At 42.6% G+C, this 16,624-nt stretch overlaps 1 protein-coding gene across 1 annotated transcript; it reads left to right on the top strand.

Moving 5' to 3' along the window:
- Positions 1-3,226: 3,226 nt before the first annotated feature.
- On the top strand, positions 3,227-15,054 carry ppp3r1b (protein phosphatase 3 (formerly 2B), regulatory s1ubunit B, alpha isoform, b). Its single transcript, XM_061988007.2, has 6 exons — positions 3,227-3,383; positions 3,896-3,935; positions 5,676-5,852; positions 5,933-5,992; positions 13,819-14,003; positions 14,076-15,054. Exons 1-6 carry the CDS (start codon positions 3,381-3,383, stop codon positions 14,121-14,123), a joined length of 513 nt encoding a protein of 170 aa, XP_061843991.1. The 5' UTR covers positions 3,227-3,380; the 3' UTR covers positions 14,124-15,054.
- Positions 15,055-16,624: the final 1,570 nt, after the last annotated feature.

Below are 16,624 nucleotides of genomic sequence, written 5' to 3'. Positions count from 1 at the left end.
GGAGCTTTTTAACTAACTCAGCAACCTCAGCCCCAGAAATAGAAGAGCCCACCACAGATTCCCCAGGCACTGCTTCCTCATAGGAATACGTGTTGGTGGGATTGAGGAGGTCTTCGAAGTATTCCCTCCACAAGATCCACAACATCCGCAGTCGAGGTCAGCAGAACACCATCCTCACCATACACGGTGTTGACAGTGCACTGCTTCCCCTTCCTGAGGCGGTGGATGGTGGTCCAGAATCGCTTCGAAGCCGTCCGGAAGTCATTTTCCATGGCTTCCCCGAACTCCTCCCATGTCCGAGTTTTTGCCTGCGCGACCGCTGAAGCCGCACACCGCTTGGCCTGTCGGTACATGTCCTATGAGCCAAAAGAACCCGATAGGACTCTTCAGCTTGACGGCATCCCTCACCGCCGGTGTCCACCAACGGGTTCTAAGATTACCGCCACGACAGGCACAGACTACCTTGCGGCCACAGCTCCAATCAGCCGCTTCGACAATAGAGGTGCGTAACATGGTCCACTCGGACTCAATGTCCAGCACCTCCCTCGTGACAAGTTCTTCCGGAGGTGGGAATTGAAACTCTCTCTGACAGGAGACTCTGCTAGACGTTCCCAGCAGACCCTCACAATGCGTTTGGGCCTGCCAGGTCTGTCCGGCAACCTCCCCCACCATCGCAACCAACTCACCACCAGGTGGTGATCGGTAGACAGCTCCGCCCCTCTCTTCATTCGAGTGTCCAAAACATGAGGCCGCAAATCCGATGACACAACTACAAAGTCGATCATGGAACTCCGGCCTAGGGTGTCCTGGTGCCAAGTGCACATATGGACACTCTTATGTTTGAATATGGTGTTTGTTATGGACAATCTGTGACGAGCACAAGTCCAATAACAAAATACCACTCGGGTTCAGATCCGGGCGGTCATTCTTCCCAATCACGCCTCTCCAGGTTTCACTGTCATTGCCAACAAGAGCGTTGAAGTCCCCCAGTAGGACAAGGAAATCACCCGGGGGAGCACTTTCCAGTACTCCCTCGAGTGTATCCAAAAAGAGTGGGTACTCTGAACTGCCGTTTGGTGCGTAAGCACAAACAACAGTCAGGACCCGTCCCCCCACTCAAAGGCGGAGGGAAGCTAGCCTCTCGTCCACCGGGTTGAACTCCAACGTGCAGGCTTTGAGCCGGGGGGAAACAAGAATTGCTACCCAGCCCGTCGCCTCTCACTGCTGGCAACGCCAGTGTGGAAGACAGTCCAGCCCCTCTCGAGACAACTGGTTCCAAAGCCCTTGCTGTGCGTCGAAGTGAGTCAGCCGGAACTTCTCCACCTCGCGCACTAGCTCAGGCTCCTTCCCCTCCAGCGAGGCGGCATTCCACTTATGTAGCCGAGGATCGGACCGCCAAGTGCCCTGCCTTCGGCTGCCGCCTAGCTCACAACGCACCCGACCTCTATGGCCCCTCCCATGAGTGCTGAGCCCATTGGAGGGGGGACCCACGTTGCCTGGGACAGGCCCAGCCACCAGGCGCTCGAATATGTACTGTACTGTGCAATCCACTAATAAAAAAAGTTTCAATCAATCAACAGTAGCTACTGTTAGCTAATAATGGCTAACAGTAGCTAATAGTAGCTAACAGTGGCTAATAGTGGCTAACAGTAGCTAATAGTGGCTAATAGTAGCTAACAGTAGCTAATAGTGGCTAACATTAGCTAATAGTGGCTAACAGTAGCTAACAGTAGCTAATAGTGGCTAACAGTAGCTAATAGTGGCTAATAGTGGCTAACAGTAACTAATAGTGGCTAACAGTAGCTAATCGTAGCTAACAGTGGCTAACAGTAGCTAATAGTGGCTAACAGTAGCTAACAGTAGCTAACAGTAGCTAATAGTGGCTAATAGTGGCTAACAGTAACTAATAATGGCTAACAGTAGCTAATAGTGGCTAACAGTAGTTAACAGTGGCTAACAGTAGCTAACAGTGGCTAACAGTAGCTAATAGTGGCTAATAGTAGCTAATAGTGGCTAACAGTAGCTAATACTGGCTAACAGTAGCCAATAGTGGCTAACAGTAGCTAATAGTAGCTAATAGTGGCTAACAGTAGCTAATAGTGGCTAATAGTGGCTAACAGTAACTAATAGTGGCTAACAGTAGCTAATAGTAGCTAACAGGGGCTAATAGTGGCTAACAGTAGCTAATAGTGGCTAACAGTAGCTAATAGTAGCTAACAGGGGCTAATAGTGGCTAACAGTAGCTAATAGTGGCTAATAGTAGCTAACAGTAGCTAATAGTGGATAACAGTAGCTAATAGTGGCTAACAGTAGCTAATAGTAGCTAATAGTGGCTCACATTAGCTAATAGTGGCTAACAGTAACTAATAGTGGCTAACAGTAGCTAATAGTAGCTAACAGTGGCTAATAGTGGCTAACAGTAGCTAATAGTGGCTAACAGTAGGTAACAGTAGCTAACAGTAGCTAATAGTGGCTAATAGTGGCTAACAGTAGCTAACAGTAGCTAATAGTAGCTAACAGTAGCTAATAGTAGCTAACAGTGGCTAATAGTAGCTAACAGTAGCTAACAGTAGCTAATAGTAGCTAACAGTAGCTAATAGTAGCTAATAGTGGCTAACAGTAGCTAATAGTAGCTAACAGTAGCTAATAGTAGCTAACAGTAGCTTATAGTAGCTAACAGTAGTTAACAGTAGCTAATAGTAGCTAACAGTAGCTAATAATAACTAACAGTAGCTAATAGTAGCTAACAGTGGCTAATAGTGTCTAATAGTGGCTAACAGTAGCTAACAGTGGCTAATAGTGTCTAATAGTGGCTAACAGTAGCTAACAGTAGCTAAGAGTAGCTAATAGTGGCTAACAGTAGCTAATAGTAGCTAACAGTAGCTAATAGTAGCTAACAGTAGCTTATAGTAGCTAACAGTAGTTAACAGTAGCTAATAGTAGCTAACAGTAGCTAATAGTAACTAACAGTAGCTAATAGTAGCTAACAGTGGCTAATAGTGTCTAATAGTGGCTAACAGTAGCTAACAGTAGCTAACAGTGGCTAATAGTGTCTAATAGTGGCTAACAGTAGCTAACAGTAGCTAACAGTGGCTAATAGTGTCTAATAGTGGCTAAGAGTAGCTAATAGTGGCTAATAGTAGCTAACATTAGCTATTAGTAGCTAACAGTAGCTAATAGCAGCTAACAGTTGCTAATAATGGCTAATAGTAGCTAACAGTGGTAGGAGAGGGAAGTGTGTTCTGTCGAGTAGACGATCTCCGCGGATGTAAGCCCCTCCCCCTCTGCAGTGACTAGCTGTCCTAAAAGTCTCCATCTGCTGTCTTCATCGAGAGCTCGTCCAGCAAGTCTAGTGTTTGGAACACTTCTAGCCAGTCAACATGGTAAGTAGGACACGTCCAGTCGACATATTGCGAGTGTTAGTCGCAGCTTTAGCCGCCTGCAGCTCCGTGTCGACATGACAAGAAGGCCTGAACGTTGCGGTCGTGACTGCGCCGAATAGAAGAAAAACATCAGACTTTTCTGCTCCTCCTCCGAGCTGACGCGTTTACTAACACATGTGACGTGTTGACTAGCACATGTTTAGCGAGCAGCTGGCGGTGAAAATGTAAATATTTAGGCCTGTTAGGTCTGCTGTTGTTCATGCTAACGTTAGCTTAGCTAGCTGCGTCAAGAGAGCGGAAGTAGGCTCGCGCGCCCACCAAAATAAGAGCTCTCGCCCACACACAATCACAAATGTCGGCACGGTAAGTGTGGAGGGGCTTGGTGCTGCACTTCCTCTTCTTAATAGCGACGTTATGTTATGCGTGCACATGTGTCACAATCTCCAGTGAAAGTTTGTGAGAAATCACTTCCTCTTTGGACATTAAAAGTGTTAAAAATGTTCTTGTTTCAGGGAAATGAGGCCAGCTACGCCCTGGACATGTGCTCGCACTGTAAGTATTCATATAGGATTTGTTTTGAAGATGTCAGGGATGTGAAAAAAGTGTCAGGATGGATGATGTCACAGGATATATTTAGACTTTCAATTAGCAGATAACAAGTCTTACTCGTCTGGAGGCGGAGCTAAAGTTTGTGAGCCCCCCATGACCTTTGTGACCTGCAAACGCCTATCATGTCCTCGTAGGGTGGGTCAAAGGTCACGGCTCAGTAGTTAACAGCGCATGCTCGTTGTTCCTTTTTAATTAGCTGACACCCCCCCCTCCACAGTGTGGGTTGACAGGGAGATTAGGGCCGGGTCACATGACTGGCGTGAGGGCTTAGAGCGAGGGTGACCTGACAGGCAGCTTTGACCGCCATGGCCGCTTCTGCTCGCAAATCAGGTAAGTTTGGGGACGCGGAGCGCCACGGAAGCGTGCGGTGGAATTCTGCGTGGAATCCCGCGCGGTCATTGTGTCGATAGCGGGGTGGTCTGGAAGGTTCCAGTGGCGCCGTGTTGTCCGTTCTCGCTGCTTGCAGTCCACACCGACGAGATTAAGAGGCTCGGCAAGAGATTTAACAAACTTAGCATTTGTCAGCTCGACCATTGGTAGCATTTATCAGCTCAACCATTGGTAGAATTTATTAGTGCGACTATTGGTAGCATTTATTAGTGCGACTATTGGTAGCATTTATCGGCTCCATCATCAGCTGGAGCGTATGTAGCATGTATCATCAGCTGGAGTGCAGGTAGCATGTATCATCAGCTGGAGCATAGGTAGCATGTATCATCAGCTGGAGCATAGGTAGCATGTATCATCAGCTGGAGCATAGGTAGCATGTATCATCAGCTGGAGCGTAGGTAGCATGTATCATCAGCTGGAGCGTAGGTAGCATGTATCATCAGCTGGAGCGTAGGTAGCATGTATCATCAGCTGGAGCGTAGGTAGCATGTATCATCAGCTGGAGCATAGGTAGCATGTATCATCAGCTGGAGCGTAGGTAGCATGTATCATCAGCTGGAGTGCAGGTAGCCTGTATCATCAGCTGGAGCGTAGGTAGCATGTATCATCAGCTGGAGCGTAGGTAGCATGTATCATCAGCTGGAGCGTAGGTAGCATGTATCATCAGCTGGAGTGCAGGTAGCATGTATCATCAGCTGGAGTGCAGGTAGCATGTATCATCAGCTGGAGCGTAGGTAGCATGTATCATCAGCTGGAGCGTAGGTAGCATGTATCATCAGCTGGAGCATAGGTAGCATGTATCATCAGCTGGAGCGTAGGTAGCATGTATCATCAGCTGGAGTGCAGGTAGCCTGTATCATCAGCTGGAGCGTAGGTAGCATGTATCATCAGCTGGAGCGTAGGTAGCATGTATCATCAGCTGGAGCGTAGGTAGCATGTATCATCAGCTGGAGTGCAGGTAGCATGTATCATCAGCTGGAGCGTAGGTAGCATGTATCATCAGCTGGAGGGTAGGTAGCATGTATCATCAGCTGGAGCGTAGGTAGCATGTATCATCAGCTGGAGGGTAGGTAGCATGTATCATCAGCTGGAGGGTAGTTGGCATGTATCATCAGCTGGAGCGTAGGTAGCATGTATCATCAGCTGGAGCGTAGGTAGCATGTATCATCAGCTGGAGCGTAGGTAGCATGTATCATCAGCTGGAGCGTAGGTAGCATGTATCATCAGCTGGAGCGTAGATAGCATGTACCAGAAGGTTCCGGTGCCACCATGTTGTCTCTTCTGACCTTGCAGTCGACGCTGATGAGATCAAGCGTCTGGGCAAGAGGTTTAAGAAACTGGACCTGGACAACTCGGGCTCTCTGAGTGTGGAGGAGTTCATGTCTCTGCCAGAACTGCAGCAGAACCCTCTGGTCCAACGCGTCATCGACATCTTTGACACTGACGGCAACGGCGAGGTGGACTTTAAAGGTAAGCCCCTCCCCCACTGCTTGAAAGGTAAGCCCCTCCCCCACTGCACACCTTTGACTGTTTTCTGCTTGGTACTCTAGAGTTCATTGAAGGCGTCTCGCAGTTCAGCGTCAAAGGAGACAAGGAACAAAAGTTACGATGTAAGTGTCCTTGGCAGCGCTGGTTAGCATTTATTAGCTTGACTATTGTTAACATTTATTAGCTCGACATTTGTTAGCATTTATTAGCAACCATTAGTTTAAATATTGTTAGCATTTATTAGCCCAAATTTTGTTGGCAATTATTAGCCCGATTTTTGTCAGCATCTATTTCCATATGAGTTGGGAAATTGTGTTAGATGTAAATATAAACGGAATACAATGATTTGCAAATCCTTTTCAAGCCATATTCAATTGAATGCACTACAAAGACAAGATATTTGATGTTCAAACTCATAAACTTAATTTTTTTTTTGCAAATAATAATTAACTTAGAATTTCATGGCTGCAACACATGCCAAAGTAGTTGGGAAAGGGCATGTTCACCACTGTGTTACATCACCTTTTCTTTTAACAACACTCAATAAACGATTGGGAACTGAGTAAACTAATTGTTGAAGCTTTGAAAGTGGAATTCTTTCCCATTCTTGTTTTATGTAGAGCTTCAGTCGTTCAACAGTCCGGGGTCTCCGCTGTCGTATTTTACGCTTCATATTGCGCCACACATTTTCGATGGGAGACAGGTCTGGACTGCAGGCGGCACAGGAAAGTACCCGCACTCTTTTTTTACGAAGCCACGCTGTTGTAACACGTGTTGAATGTGGCTTGGCATTGTCTTGCTGAAATAAGCAGGGGCGTCCATGGAAAAGACGTCGCTTAGATGGCAGCATGTGTTGTTCCAAAACCTGTATGTACCTTCCAGCCTTCACAGATGTATAAGTTACCCATGCCTTGGGCACTAATGCACCCCCATACCATCACAGATGCTGGCTTTTGAACTTTGCGTCGATAACAGTCTGGATGGTTCGCTTCCCCTTTGGTCCGGATGACACGATGTCGAATATTTCGAAAAACAATTTGAAATGTGGACTCGTCAGACCACAGAACACTTTTCCACTTTGCATGAGTCCATCTTAGATGATCTCGGGCCCAGAGAAGCCGGCGGCGTTTCTGGGTGTTGTTGATAAATGGCTTTCGCTTTGCATAGTAGAGCTTTAACTTGCACTTACAGATGTAGCGACCAACTGTATTTAGTGACAGTGGTTTTCTGAAGTGTTCCTGAGCCCATGTGGTGATATCCTTTAGAGATTGATGTCGGTTTTTGATACAGTGCCGTCTGAGGGATCGAAGGTCACGGTCATTCAATGTTGGTTTCCGGCCATGCCGCTTACGTGGAGTGATTTCTCCAAATTCTCTGAACCTTTTGATGATATTATGGACCGTAGATGTTGAAATCCCTACATTTCTTGCAATTGCACTTTGAGAAACGTTGTTCTTAAACTGTTTGACTATTTGCTCACGCAGTTGTGGACAAAGGGGTGTACCTCGCCCCATCCTTTCTTGTGAAAGACTGAGCATTTTTTGGGAAGCTGTTTTTATACCCAATCATGGCACCCATCTGTTCCCAATTAGCCTGCACACCTGTGGGATGTTCCAAATAAGTGTTTGATGAGCATTCCTCAACTTTATCAGTATTTATTGCCACCTTTCCCAACTTCTTTGTCACGTGTTGCTGGCATCAAATTCTAAAGTTAATGATTATTTGCAAAAAAAAAAAAAGTTTATCAGTTTGAACATCAAATATGTTGTCTTTGTAGCATATTCAACTGAATATGGGTTGAAAATGATTTGCAAATCATTGTATTCCGTTTATATTTACATCTAACACAATTTCCCAATTCATATGGAAATGGGGTTTGTCCTACCTATACTACTTGATGTTGTTCAATTATACTTGTGTAAAACTACTACCGTATTTTCCGCACTATAAGGCGCACCGGATTATTAGCCGCACCTTCTATGAATTACATATTTCATAATTTTGTCCACCAATAAGCCGCCCCGGACTAAAAGCCGCGCCTACGCTGCGCTAAAGTGAATGTCAAAAAAACGCTGCGCTAAAGTGAATGTCAAAAAAACAGTCAGATAGTTCAGTCAAACTTTAATAATATATTGAAAACCAGCGTTCTAACAACTCTGTCCCAAAATGTACGCAAATGTGCAATCACAAACATAGTAAAATTCAAAATGGTGTAGAACAATAGCAACATAATGTTGCTCGAACGTTAATGTCACAACACACAAAATAAACATAGCGCTCACCTTCTGAAGTTATTCTTCATTCGTAAATCCTTCGAATTCTTCGTCTTCGGTGTCCGAATTGAAAAGTTGGGCGAATACGGGATCCAAAATGGCCGGTTCCGTCTCGTCGAAGTCACCGGAGTCAGTGTCACTGTTGTCCAGCAGTTCTGTGAATCCTGCCTTCCGGAAAGGTCGGACCACAGTTGTGACCGAAACTATCTGCCCAGGCATTTACGATCCACTGGCAGATGTTGGCGTATGTCGACCGGCGCTATCTGCCCGTCTTAGTGAAGGTGTGTTCGCCTTCGGAGCTGTGTGAAAAAAGCCACCCGGCCTCTTCGCGTAAACTTCCCTTAACCACTCGCTCATCTTTTCTTCATCCATCCATCCCTTCGAGTTAGCTTTTATGATGACGCCGGCTGGAAAGGTCTCTTTTGGATGGGTGGAAGTTAGCATGGCAAGCTAGAACCACAGTGAAGGATGACTTCTCATTCCCTGTGGAGCGAATATTCACCGTACGTGCTCCCGTTCCACAGTGCGGTTCAGTTGCTGTGAAATACGGTAGTAATCCGTGTGCGGATGGAGAGATTGCGTCTTTTTATGAACCGGATCGTTTTGTAGGAGCCATTTTGTGGTCTTTACAGATGTAAACAGGAAATGAAACGTACGGTGATATCCGCGCGTTTTTTCTTCTTCTTCCGGGGGCGGGTGAAGCGCTTCCTGTTCTATGGGGGCGGGTGAAGCGCTTCCTGTTCTATGGGGGCGAGTGCTTTCCTTGGCGGTTGCTTGCGTAGAAGAAGAAGCGCTTCCTGTTCTACCGGGAAAAAAGATGGCGGCTGTTTACCGAAGTTGCGAGACCGAAACTTTATGAAAATGAATCGTAATAAAGCGCACCGGGTTATTAGGCGCACTGTCAGCTTTTGAGAAAAATTGTGGTTTTTAGGTGCGCCTTATAGTGCGGAAAATACGGTAGCTGTACTACTTGGTGTTGTGTAAAACTACTACTTGGTGTTGTGTAAAAGTACTAGCTGTACTACTTGGTGTTGTGTAAAAATACTACTTGATATTGTCCAAATATACTCTTAAAAATACTACCGTACCTATACTACTTGGTGTTGTGTAAAAATACTACTTGGTGTTGTCCAAATATACTCTTAAAAATACTACCTATACTATTTGGTGGTGTTCAGATAATAATCTTAAAAATACTACTTGATGTTGTCCAAATACACTCTTAAAATACTACCTTTACTACTTGGTGTTGTGTAAAAATACTACTTGGTGTTGTTCAAATATACTCTTAAAAATACTACCTATACTATTAGGTGTTGTTCAAATAATACTCTTAAAATACTACTTGATGTTGTTCAAATATACTCTTAAAATACTATCTATACTGCTTGATGTTGTTCAAATAATACTCTTAAAAATACTACCTATACTATTAGGTGTTGTTCAAATACCGTATTTTCCGCACCATAAGGCGCCCTGGGTTATAAGCCGCGCCTTCAATGAACGGCATATTTCAAAACTTTGTCCACCTATAAGCCGCCCCGTGTTGTAAGCCGCATCTAACTGCGCTAAAGGAATGTCAAAAAAACAGTCAGATAGGTCAGTCAAACTTTAATAATATATTAAAAACCAGCGTTCTAACAACTCTGTTCACTCCCAAAATGTACGCAAATGTGCAATCACAAACATACGTATATCAACATGGACAGAGCTGCGTGAAAAAAGCCACCCGGCCTCTTCGCGTAAACTTAAACTTACCTTAACCACTCGCTCATCTTTTCTTCATCCATCCCTTCGAGTTAGCTTTTATGATGACGCCGGCTGGAAAGGTCTCTTTTGGCAAGGTCTTCCTTTTGAATATCACCATGGGTGGAAGTTTCTGGCCATTAGCATGGCAAGCTAGAACCACAGTGAAGGATGACTTCTCATTCCCTGTGGTGCGAATATTCACCGTATGTGCTCCCGTTGTATCCACAGTGCGGTTCACAGGAATATCAGTTGCTGTGAAATACGGTAGTAATCCGTGTGCGGATGGAGAGATTGCGTCTTTTCATGAACCGGATCCTTGTCGCTTAGTAGGAGCCATTTTGTGGTCTTTACAGATGTAAACAGGAAATGAAACGTACGGTGATATCCGCGCGTTTTTTCTTCTTCTTCCGGGGGCGGGTGGTTGCTTACAGTAGAAGAAGAAGCGCTTCCTGTTCTATGGGGGCGGGTGCTTACCTTGGCGGTTGCTTGCGTAGAAGAAGAAGCGCTTCCTGTTCTACCGGGAAAAAAGATGGCGGCTGTTTACCTAAGTTGCGAGATCGAAACTTTATGAAAATGAATCTTAATATTTATCCATATATAAAGCGCACCGGGTTAAAAGCCGCACTGTCAGCTTTTGAGTAAATTTGTGGTTTTTAGGTGCGGCTAATGGTGCGGAAAATACGGTAATACTCTTAAAATACTACTTGATGTTGTTCAAATATACTCTTAAAATACTATCTATACTGCTTGATGTTGTTCAAATAATACTCTTAAAGATACTACCTATACTATTTGGTGTTCAGATATACTCTTAAAAATACTACTTGATGTTATTCAAATTTACTCTTAAAAATACTACCTATACTATTTGGTGTTGTTCAAATATACATACTGTATATATACAAATATAGTATAAGTCGCTCCGGACTATAAGTCGCATCAGCCGAAAATGCATAATAAAGAAGAAAAAAAAACATATAAGTCGCACTGGAGTATAAGTCGCATTTTTGGGGGAAATGTATTTGATAAAAGCCAACACCAAGAATAGACATTTGAAAGGCAATTTAGAATAAATCAAGAATAGTGAACAACAGGCTGAATAAGTGTACGTTATATGAGGCATAAATAACCAACTGGTATGTTAACGTAACATATTATGGTAAGAGTCATTCAAATAACTATAACATATAGAACATGCTATACAATCTGTCACTCCTAATCGCTAAATCCCATGAAATCTTATACGTCTAGTCTCTTACGTGAATGACATCAATAATATTATAATGTGTTCATCATTTCACACATTAGTCGCTCCTGAGTATAAGTCGCACCCCCGACCAAACTATGAAAAAAACTGCGACTTATAGTCCGAAAACTACGCTACTTGATGTTGTTCAAATTTACTCTTAAAAATACTACTTGATGTTGTTCAAATTTACTCTTTAAAAATTCTACCTATACTACTTAGTGTTTAAAAATACTACCTATACTACTTGGTGGTGTTCAAATAATACTCTTAAAAATACTACCTATACTATTTGGTGTTAAAATAATACTCTTAAAAATACTACTTGTTGTTCCAATGTACTCTTAAAAAGACTACCCATACTACTTGATGTTGTTCAAATATACTCTTAAAAATACTACTTGATACTGTCCAAGTGTACTTTTAAAAATACTACCTATACTACTTGATGTTGTTCAAATATACTCTTAAAAATACTAGTTGATATTGTCCAAATATACTCTTAAAAATACTACCTATACTACTTGATGATGTTCAAATATACTCTTAAAAATACTACTTGATGTTCAAATACTGTATACTCTAAAAAATACTACCTATACTACTTGATGTTCAAATATACACTTAAAAATACTACTTGATGTTGTTCAAATATACTCTTAAAATACTACCTATACTACTTGGTGTTGTGTAAAAATACTACTTGGTGTTCAAATAATACTCTTAAAAATATTACCTATACTACTTGATGTTCAAATTTACTCTTAAAATACTACTTGATATTGTTCAAATATACTTTTAAAAATACTACCCATACTACTTGATGTTCAAATATAATCTTAAAAATACTACCTATACTACTTGATGTTGTTCAAATATACTCTTAAAAATACTACTTGATATTGTCCAAATATACTCTTAAAAATACTACCTATACTACTTGGTGTTGTTTAAAAATACTACCTATACTACTTGGTGTTTAAAAATACTATTTGGTGTTGTTCAAATAATACTCTTAAAATACTACTTGATATTGTTCAAATATACTCTTAAAAATACTACCCATACTACTTGATGTTGTTCAAATTTACTCTTAAAAATACTACCTATGCTACTTGGTGTTTAAAAATACTACCTATAATGCTTGATCTTGTTCAAATATACTCTTAAAAATACTACTAGATGTTGTTTAAATATACTCTTAAAAATACTACTTTATGTTGTTAAAATATACTCTTAAAAATACTACTTTATATTGTTCAAATATACCGGTACTCTTAAAAATACTACTTGATGCTGTTCAAATATACTCTTAAAAATACTGCTTGATGTTGTTCAAATATACTCTTAAAAATACTACTTTATGTTGTTAAAATATACTCTTAAAAATACTACTTTATGTTGTTCAAATATACTCTTAAAAATACTACTTGATGTTGTTCAAATATACTCCTAAAAATACTACTTTGTTGTTCAAATATACTCTTAAAAATACTACTTTATATTGTTCAAATATACTCTTAAAAATACTTCTTGATGTTGTTCAAATATACTCTTAAAAATACTTCTTGATGTTATTCAAATATACTTATAGCTTTACTAATTGGTGTTGTGTAAAAATACTACTTGGTGTTGTGTAAAAGTACTACTTGGTGTTGTGTAAAAATACTAGCTGTACTACTTGTTGTGTAAAACTACTAGCTGTACTAGTACTTGGTGTTGTGTAAAACTACTAGCTGTACTACTTGGTGTTGTGTAAAACTACTAGCTGTACTACTTGGTGTTGTGTAAAACTAACTGTACTACTTGGTGTTGTGTACAACTACTAGCTGTACTACTTGGTGTTGTGTAAAAGTACTAGCTGTACTACTTGGTGTTGTGTAAAAATACTAGCTGTACTACTTGTTGTGTAAAACTACTAGCTGTACTACTTGGTGTTGTGTAAAACTACTAGCTGTACTACTTGGTGTTGTGTAAAACTACTAGCTGTACTACTTGGTGTTGTGTAAAACTACTAGCTGTACTACTTGGTATTGTGTAAAAATACTACTTGGTGTTGTGTAAAAGTACTACTTGGTGTTGTGTAAAAGTACTAGCTGTACTACTTGGTGTTGTGTAAAACTACTACTTGGTGTTGTGTAAAACTACTAGCTGTACTACTTGGTGTTGTGTAAAACTAACTGTACTACTTGGTGTTGTGTACAACTACTAGCTGTACTACTTGGTGTTGTGTAAAACTACTACTTGGTGTTGTGTAAAAGTACTAGCTGTACTACTTGGCGTTGTGTAAAAATACTAGCTGTACTACTTGTTGTGTAAAACTACTAGCTGTACTACTTGGTGTTGTGTAAAACTACTAGCTGTACTACTTGGTATTGTGTAAAAATACTACTTGGTGTTGTGTAAAAGTACTACTTGGTGTTGTGTAAAAGTACTAGCTGTACTACTTGGTGTTGTGTAAAACTACTACTTGGTGTTGTGTAAAACTACTAGCTGTACTACTTGGTGTTGTGTAAAACTACTACTTGGTGTTGTGTACAACTACTAGCTGTACTACTTGTTGTGTAAAACTACTAGCTGTACTACTTGGTGTTGTGTAAAAGTACTACTTGGTGTTGTGTAAAAGTAGCAGTGATGCAGACTTAAGTGGGCAAGCTAAGTGGTGTGTGTGTGCTGACAGTCGCCTTCAGGATCTACGACATGGACAAAGATGGCTACATCTCCAACGGCGAGCTGTTCCAGGTGCTGAAGATGATGGTGGGCAACAACCTGAAGGACACGCAGCTGCAGCAGATCGTGGACAAGACCATCATCAACGCCGACAAGGACGGCGACGGCAGGATATCCTTCGAAGAGTTCTGCGCGGTCAGTCCCGCCCCGCGGCCGGTGTCCCGCCCACGCGTGAGCCCCGAGCTGACTTCCTGTCGTCCCCTGCAGGTGGTGGGCGGCCTGGACATTCACAAAAAGATGGTGGTGGACGTGTGACGGCCTTCCTCGCCCGGTCCAGTGAGGAGCCCCTCCCCTGACTCCGCCCCCTCACAAAGCCAAACTTTGACAGCCAACAGGACGTCGGACGGCGTTTGTGGCGTGTGTGTGTGTGTGTGTTTTGTATTTATTTGGAGGAGGTGTGTGTGCCAACAGGAAGTGTGTGTGTGTGTGTGTGTGTGTGTGAAGCTAATCAACACTTAAACTGGCATGTGTTCCTTCTGTGTGTGTGTGTGTGTGTGTGTGAGTGTGTGTGCACGTGGGCGTGCACGTGGGCTGACAAGTTCTAGTGGTGTACAAAAAGCTGATGTTTTTTGTTTTTTTTCTCTCCTGCTGAGGTTTTCTACTCGTCGCCGTGCAGCCGAAGTGCTCTGCCTGCTGCTCGCATGTCGCCCGGGTGTGCAACCTTCTCCACCTTTCAGGTTTACAAGCTCACTTTTCTTCTGCCCACTCACAGCCGCCTCTGTCACCAAGCGGAAGAGGGATTTCACAATAAAAGTCTTACTTTAGATCCACGTGAAGTGCTCTTTCGGCGCGTGGGTGGGTGGGTGGGTGGGCGGGCGGGGGGAGGGGGTCACGTGACAGAGCGCCGTCCCCCCGCCCCCGTGAAAGAAGCTCGCTGCACGTTGGCATGATGTTTGCATGTGTGTTTGCACGCGTGTGCGCTTTTGGGGCCGGGAGGAGGAGGCGGGGCCGTCGCACCGCCACGCGAGCGCTGTGTTTACATGTGAATAATAATAATAATATTAACGCTGGCGATGAATATGAACATTTCAAACGCACCGTGTTGCCAATGAAAAGTTGATGTGGTGAAACTCTCGTCTTCTTTGGCTCTTTTTGTACGTTTGTCAGGAAGTCTTGTAACGTTTGGAGGCCGCATGGACACTCCTTACTGCCTCACTTCATGGAACAATAAACTCCTCAAACTGTCTCTTCAGACACATTATTACAGCTCATGTCCATAGCAACATGCTAACAGTATGTGTCAGGTACCAAGTTTTCAGTGGAAATGGCTATAAAAGTTAGCATGCTAGTGTGTATGTAGAAGTTGGTATATTATTAGTGTTAGCATGCTAACAGTAAAAAGTTGTATGACTCTGGGGTAAGCGGTTGTAAAATGAACTGAAAAAGTTAGCACGTTAGTCACATGCCAAATTGAGTAAGTGTAAGGAGTATGGCTCGGGAATTAGGGAAAACATTTACTGAAAAAGTTAGCATGCTAATGTGAGCACTGCAACGGTGTATGTCAAGTAGAAAGTTGTATGACTGGTTGAAAAATTAGCTGAAAAAGTAAGCACGCTAATGTTCGCACATACTAAATTATATATATATATATATATATATACATACACACAAACCCCATTTCCATATGAGTTGGGAAATTGTGTTAGATGTAAATATAAACGGAATACAATGATTTGCAAATCCTTTTCAACCCATATTCAATTGAATGCACTACAAAGACAACATATTTGATGTTCAAACTCATAAACTTTATTTTTTTGCAAATAATAATTAACTTAAAATTTCATGGCTGCAACACGTGACAAAGTAGTTGGGAAAGGGCATGTTCACCACTGTGTTACATGGCCTTTCCTTTTAACAACACTCAATAAACGTTTGGGAACTGAGGAAACTAATTGTTGAAGCTTTGAAAGTGGAATTCTTTCCCATTCTTGTTTTATGTACAGCTTCAGTCGTTCAACAGTCCGGGGTCTCCGCTGTCGTATTTTAGGCCACACATTTTCGATGGGAGACAGGTCTGGACTGCAGGCGGGCCAGGAAAGTACCCGCACTCTTTTTTTTAACAAAGCCACGCTGTTGTAACATGTGCTGAATGTGGCTTGGCATTGTCTTGCTGAAATAAGCAGGGGCGTCCATGAAAAAGACGGCGCTTAGATGGCAGCATATGTTGTTCCAAAACCTGTATGTACCTTTCAGCATTAATGGTGCCTTCACAGATGTGTAAGTTACCCATGCCTTGGGCACTAATGCACCCCCATACCATCACAGATGCTGGCTTTTGAACTTTGCGTCGATAACAGTCTGGATGGTTCGCTTCCCCTTTGATCCAGATGACACGATGTCGAATATTTCCAAAAACAATTTGAAATGTGGACTCGTCAGACCACAGAACACTTTTCCACTTTGCATGAGTCCATCTTAGATGATCTCGGGCCCAAGGAAGCCGGCAGGTTTTTCTGGATGTTGTTGATAAATGGCTTTCGCTTTGCATAGTAGAGCTTTAACTTGCACTTACAGATGTAGCGACCAACTGTATTTAGTGACAGTGGTTTTCTGAAGTGTTCCTGAGCCCATGTGGTGATATCCTTTAGAGATTGATGTCGGTTTTTGATACAGTGCCGTCTGAAGGATCGAAGGTCACGGTCATTCAATGTTGGTTTCTGGCCATGCCGCTTACGTGGAGTGATTTCTCCAGATTCTCTGAACCTTTTGATGATATTATGGACCGTAGATGTTGAAATCCCTCAATTTCTTGC

The sequence above is a fragment of the Nerophis lumbriciformis genome, linkage group LG27 (genome assembly GCF_033978685.3).
Source record: "Nerophis lumbriciformis linkage group LG27, RoL_Nlum_v2.1, whole genome shotgun sequence".
Taxonomy (NCBI): domain Eukaryota; kingdom Metazoa; phylum Chordata; class Actinopteri; order Syngnathiformes; family Syngnathidae; genus Nerophis; species Nerophis lumbriciformis.
Note: the sequence above shows the minus strand (reverse complement) of the source record. Positions and strands in the feature narration are given on the sequence as shown.

Bases quoted from the DNA above. Each gene is read 5' to 3' on its own strand.
- ppp3r1b (XM_061988007.2), top strand. The intron at 3,936-5,675 runs GTAAGTATTCAT...CTGACCTTGCAG, and splicing joins CCTGGACATGTGCTCGCACT to TCGACGCTGATGAGATCAAG. The intron at 5,853-5,932 runs GTAAGCCCCTCC...TTGGTACTCTAG, and splicing joins CGGCGAGGTGGACTTTAAAG to AGTTCATTGAAGGCGTCTCG.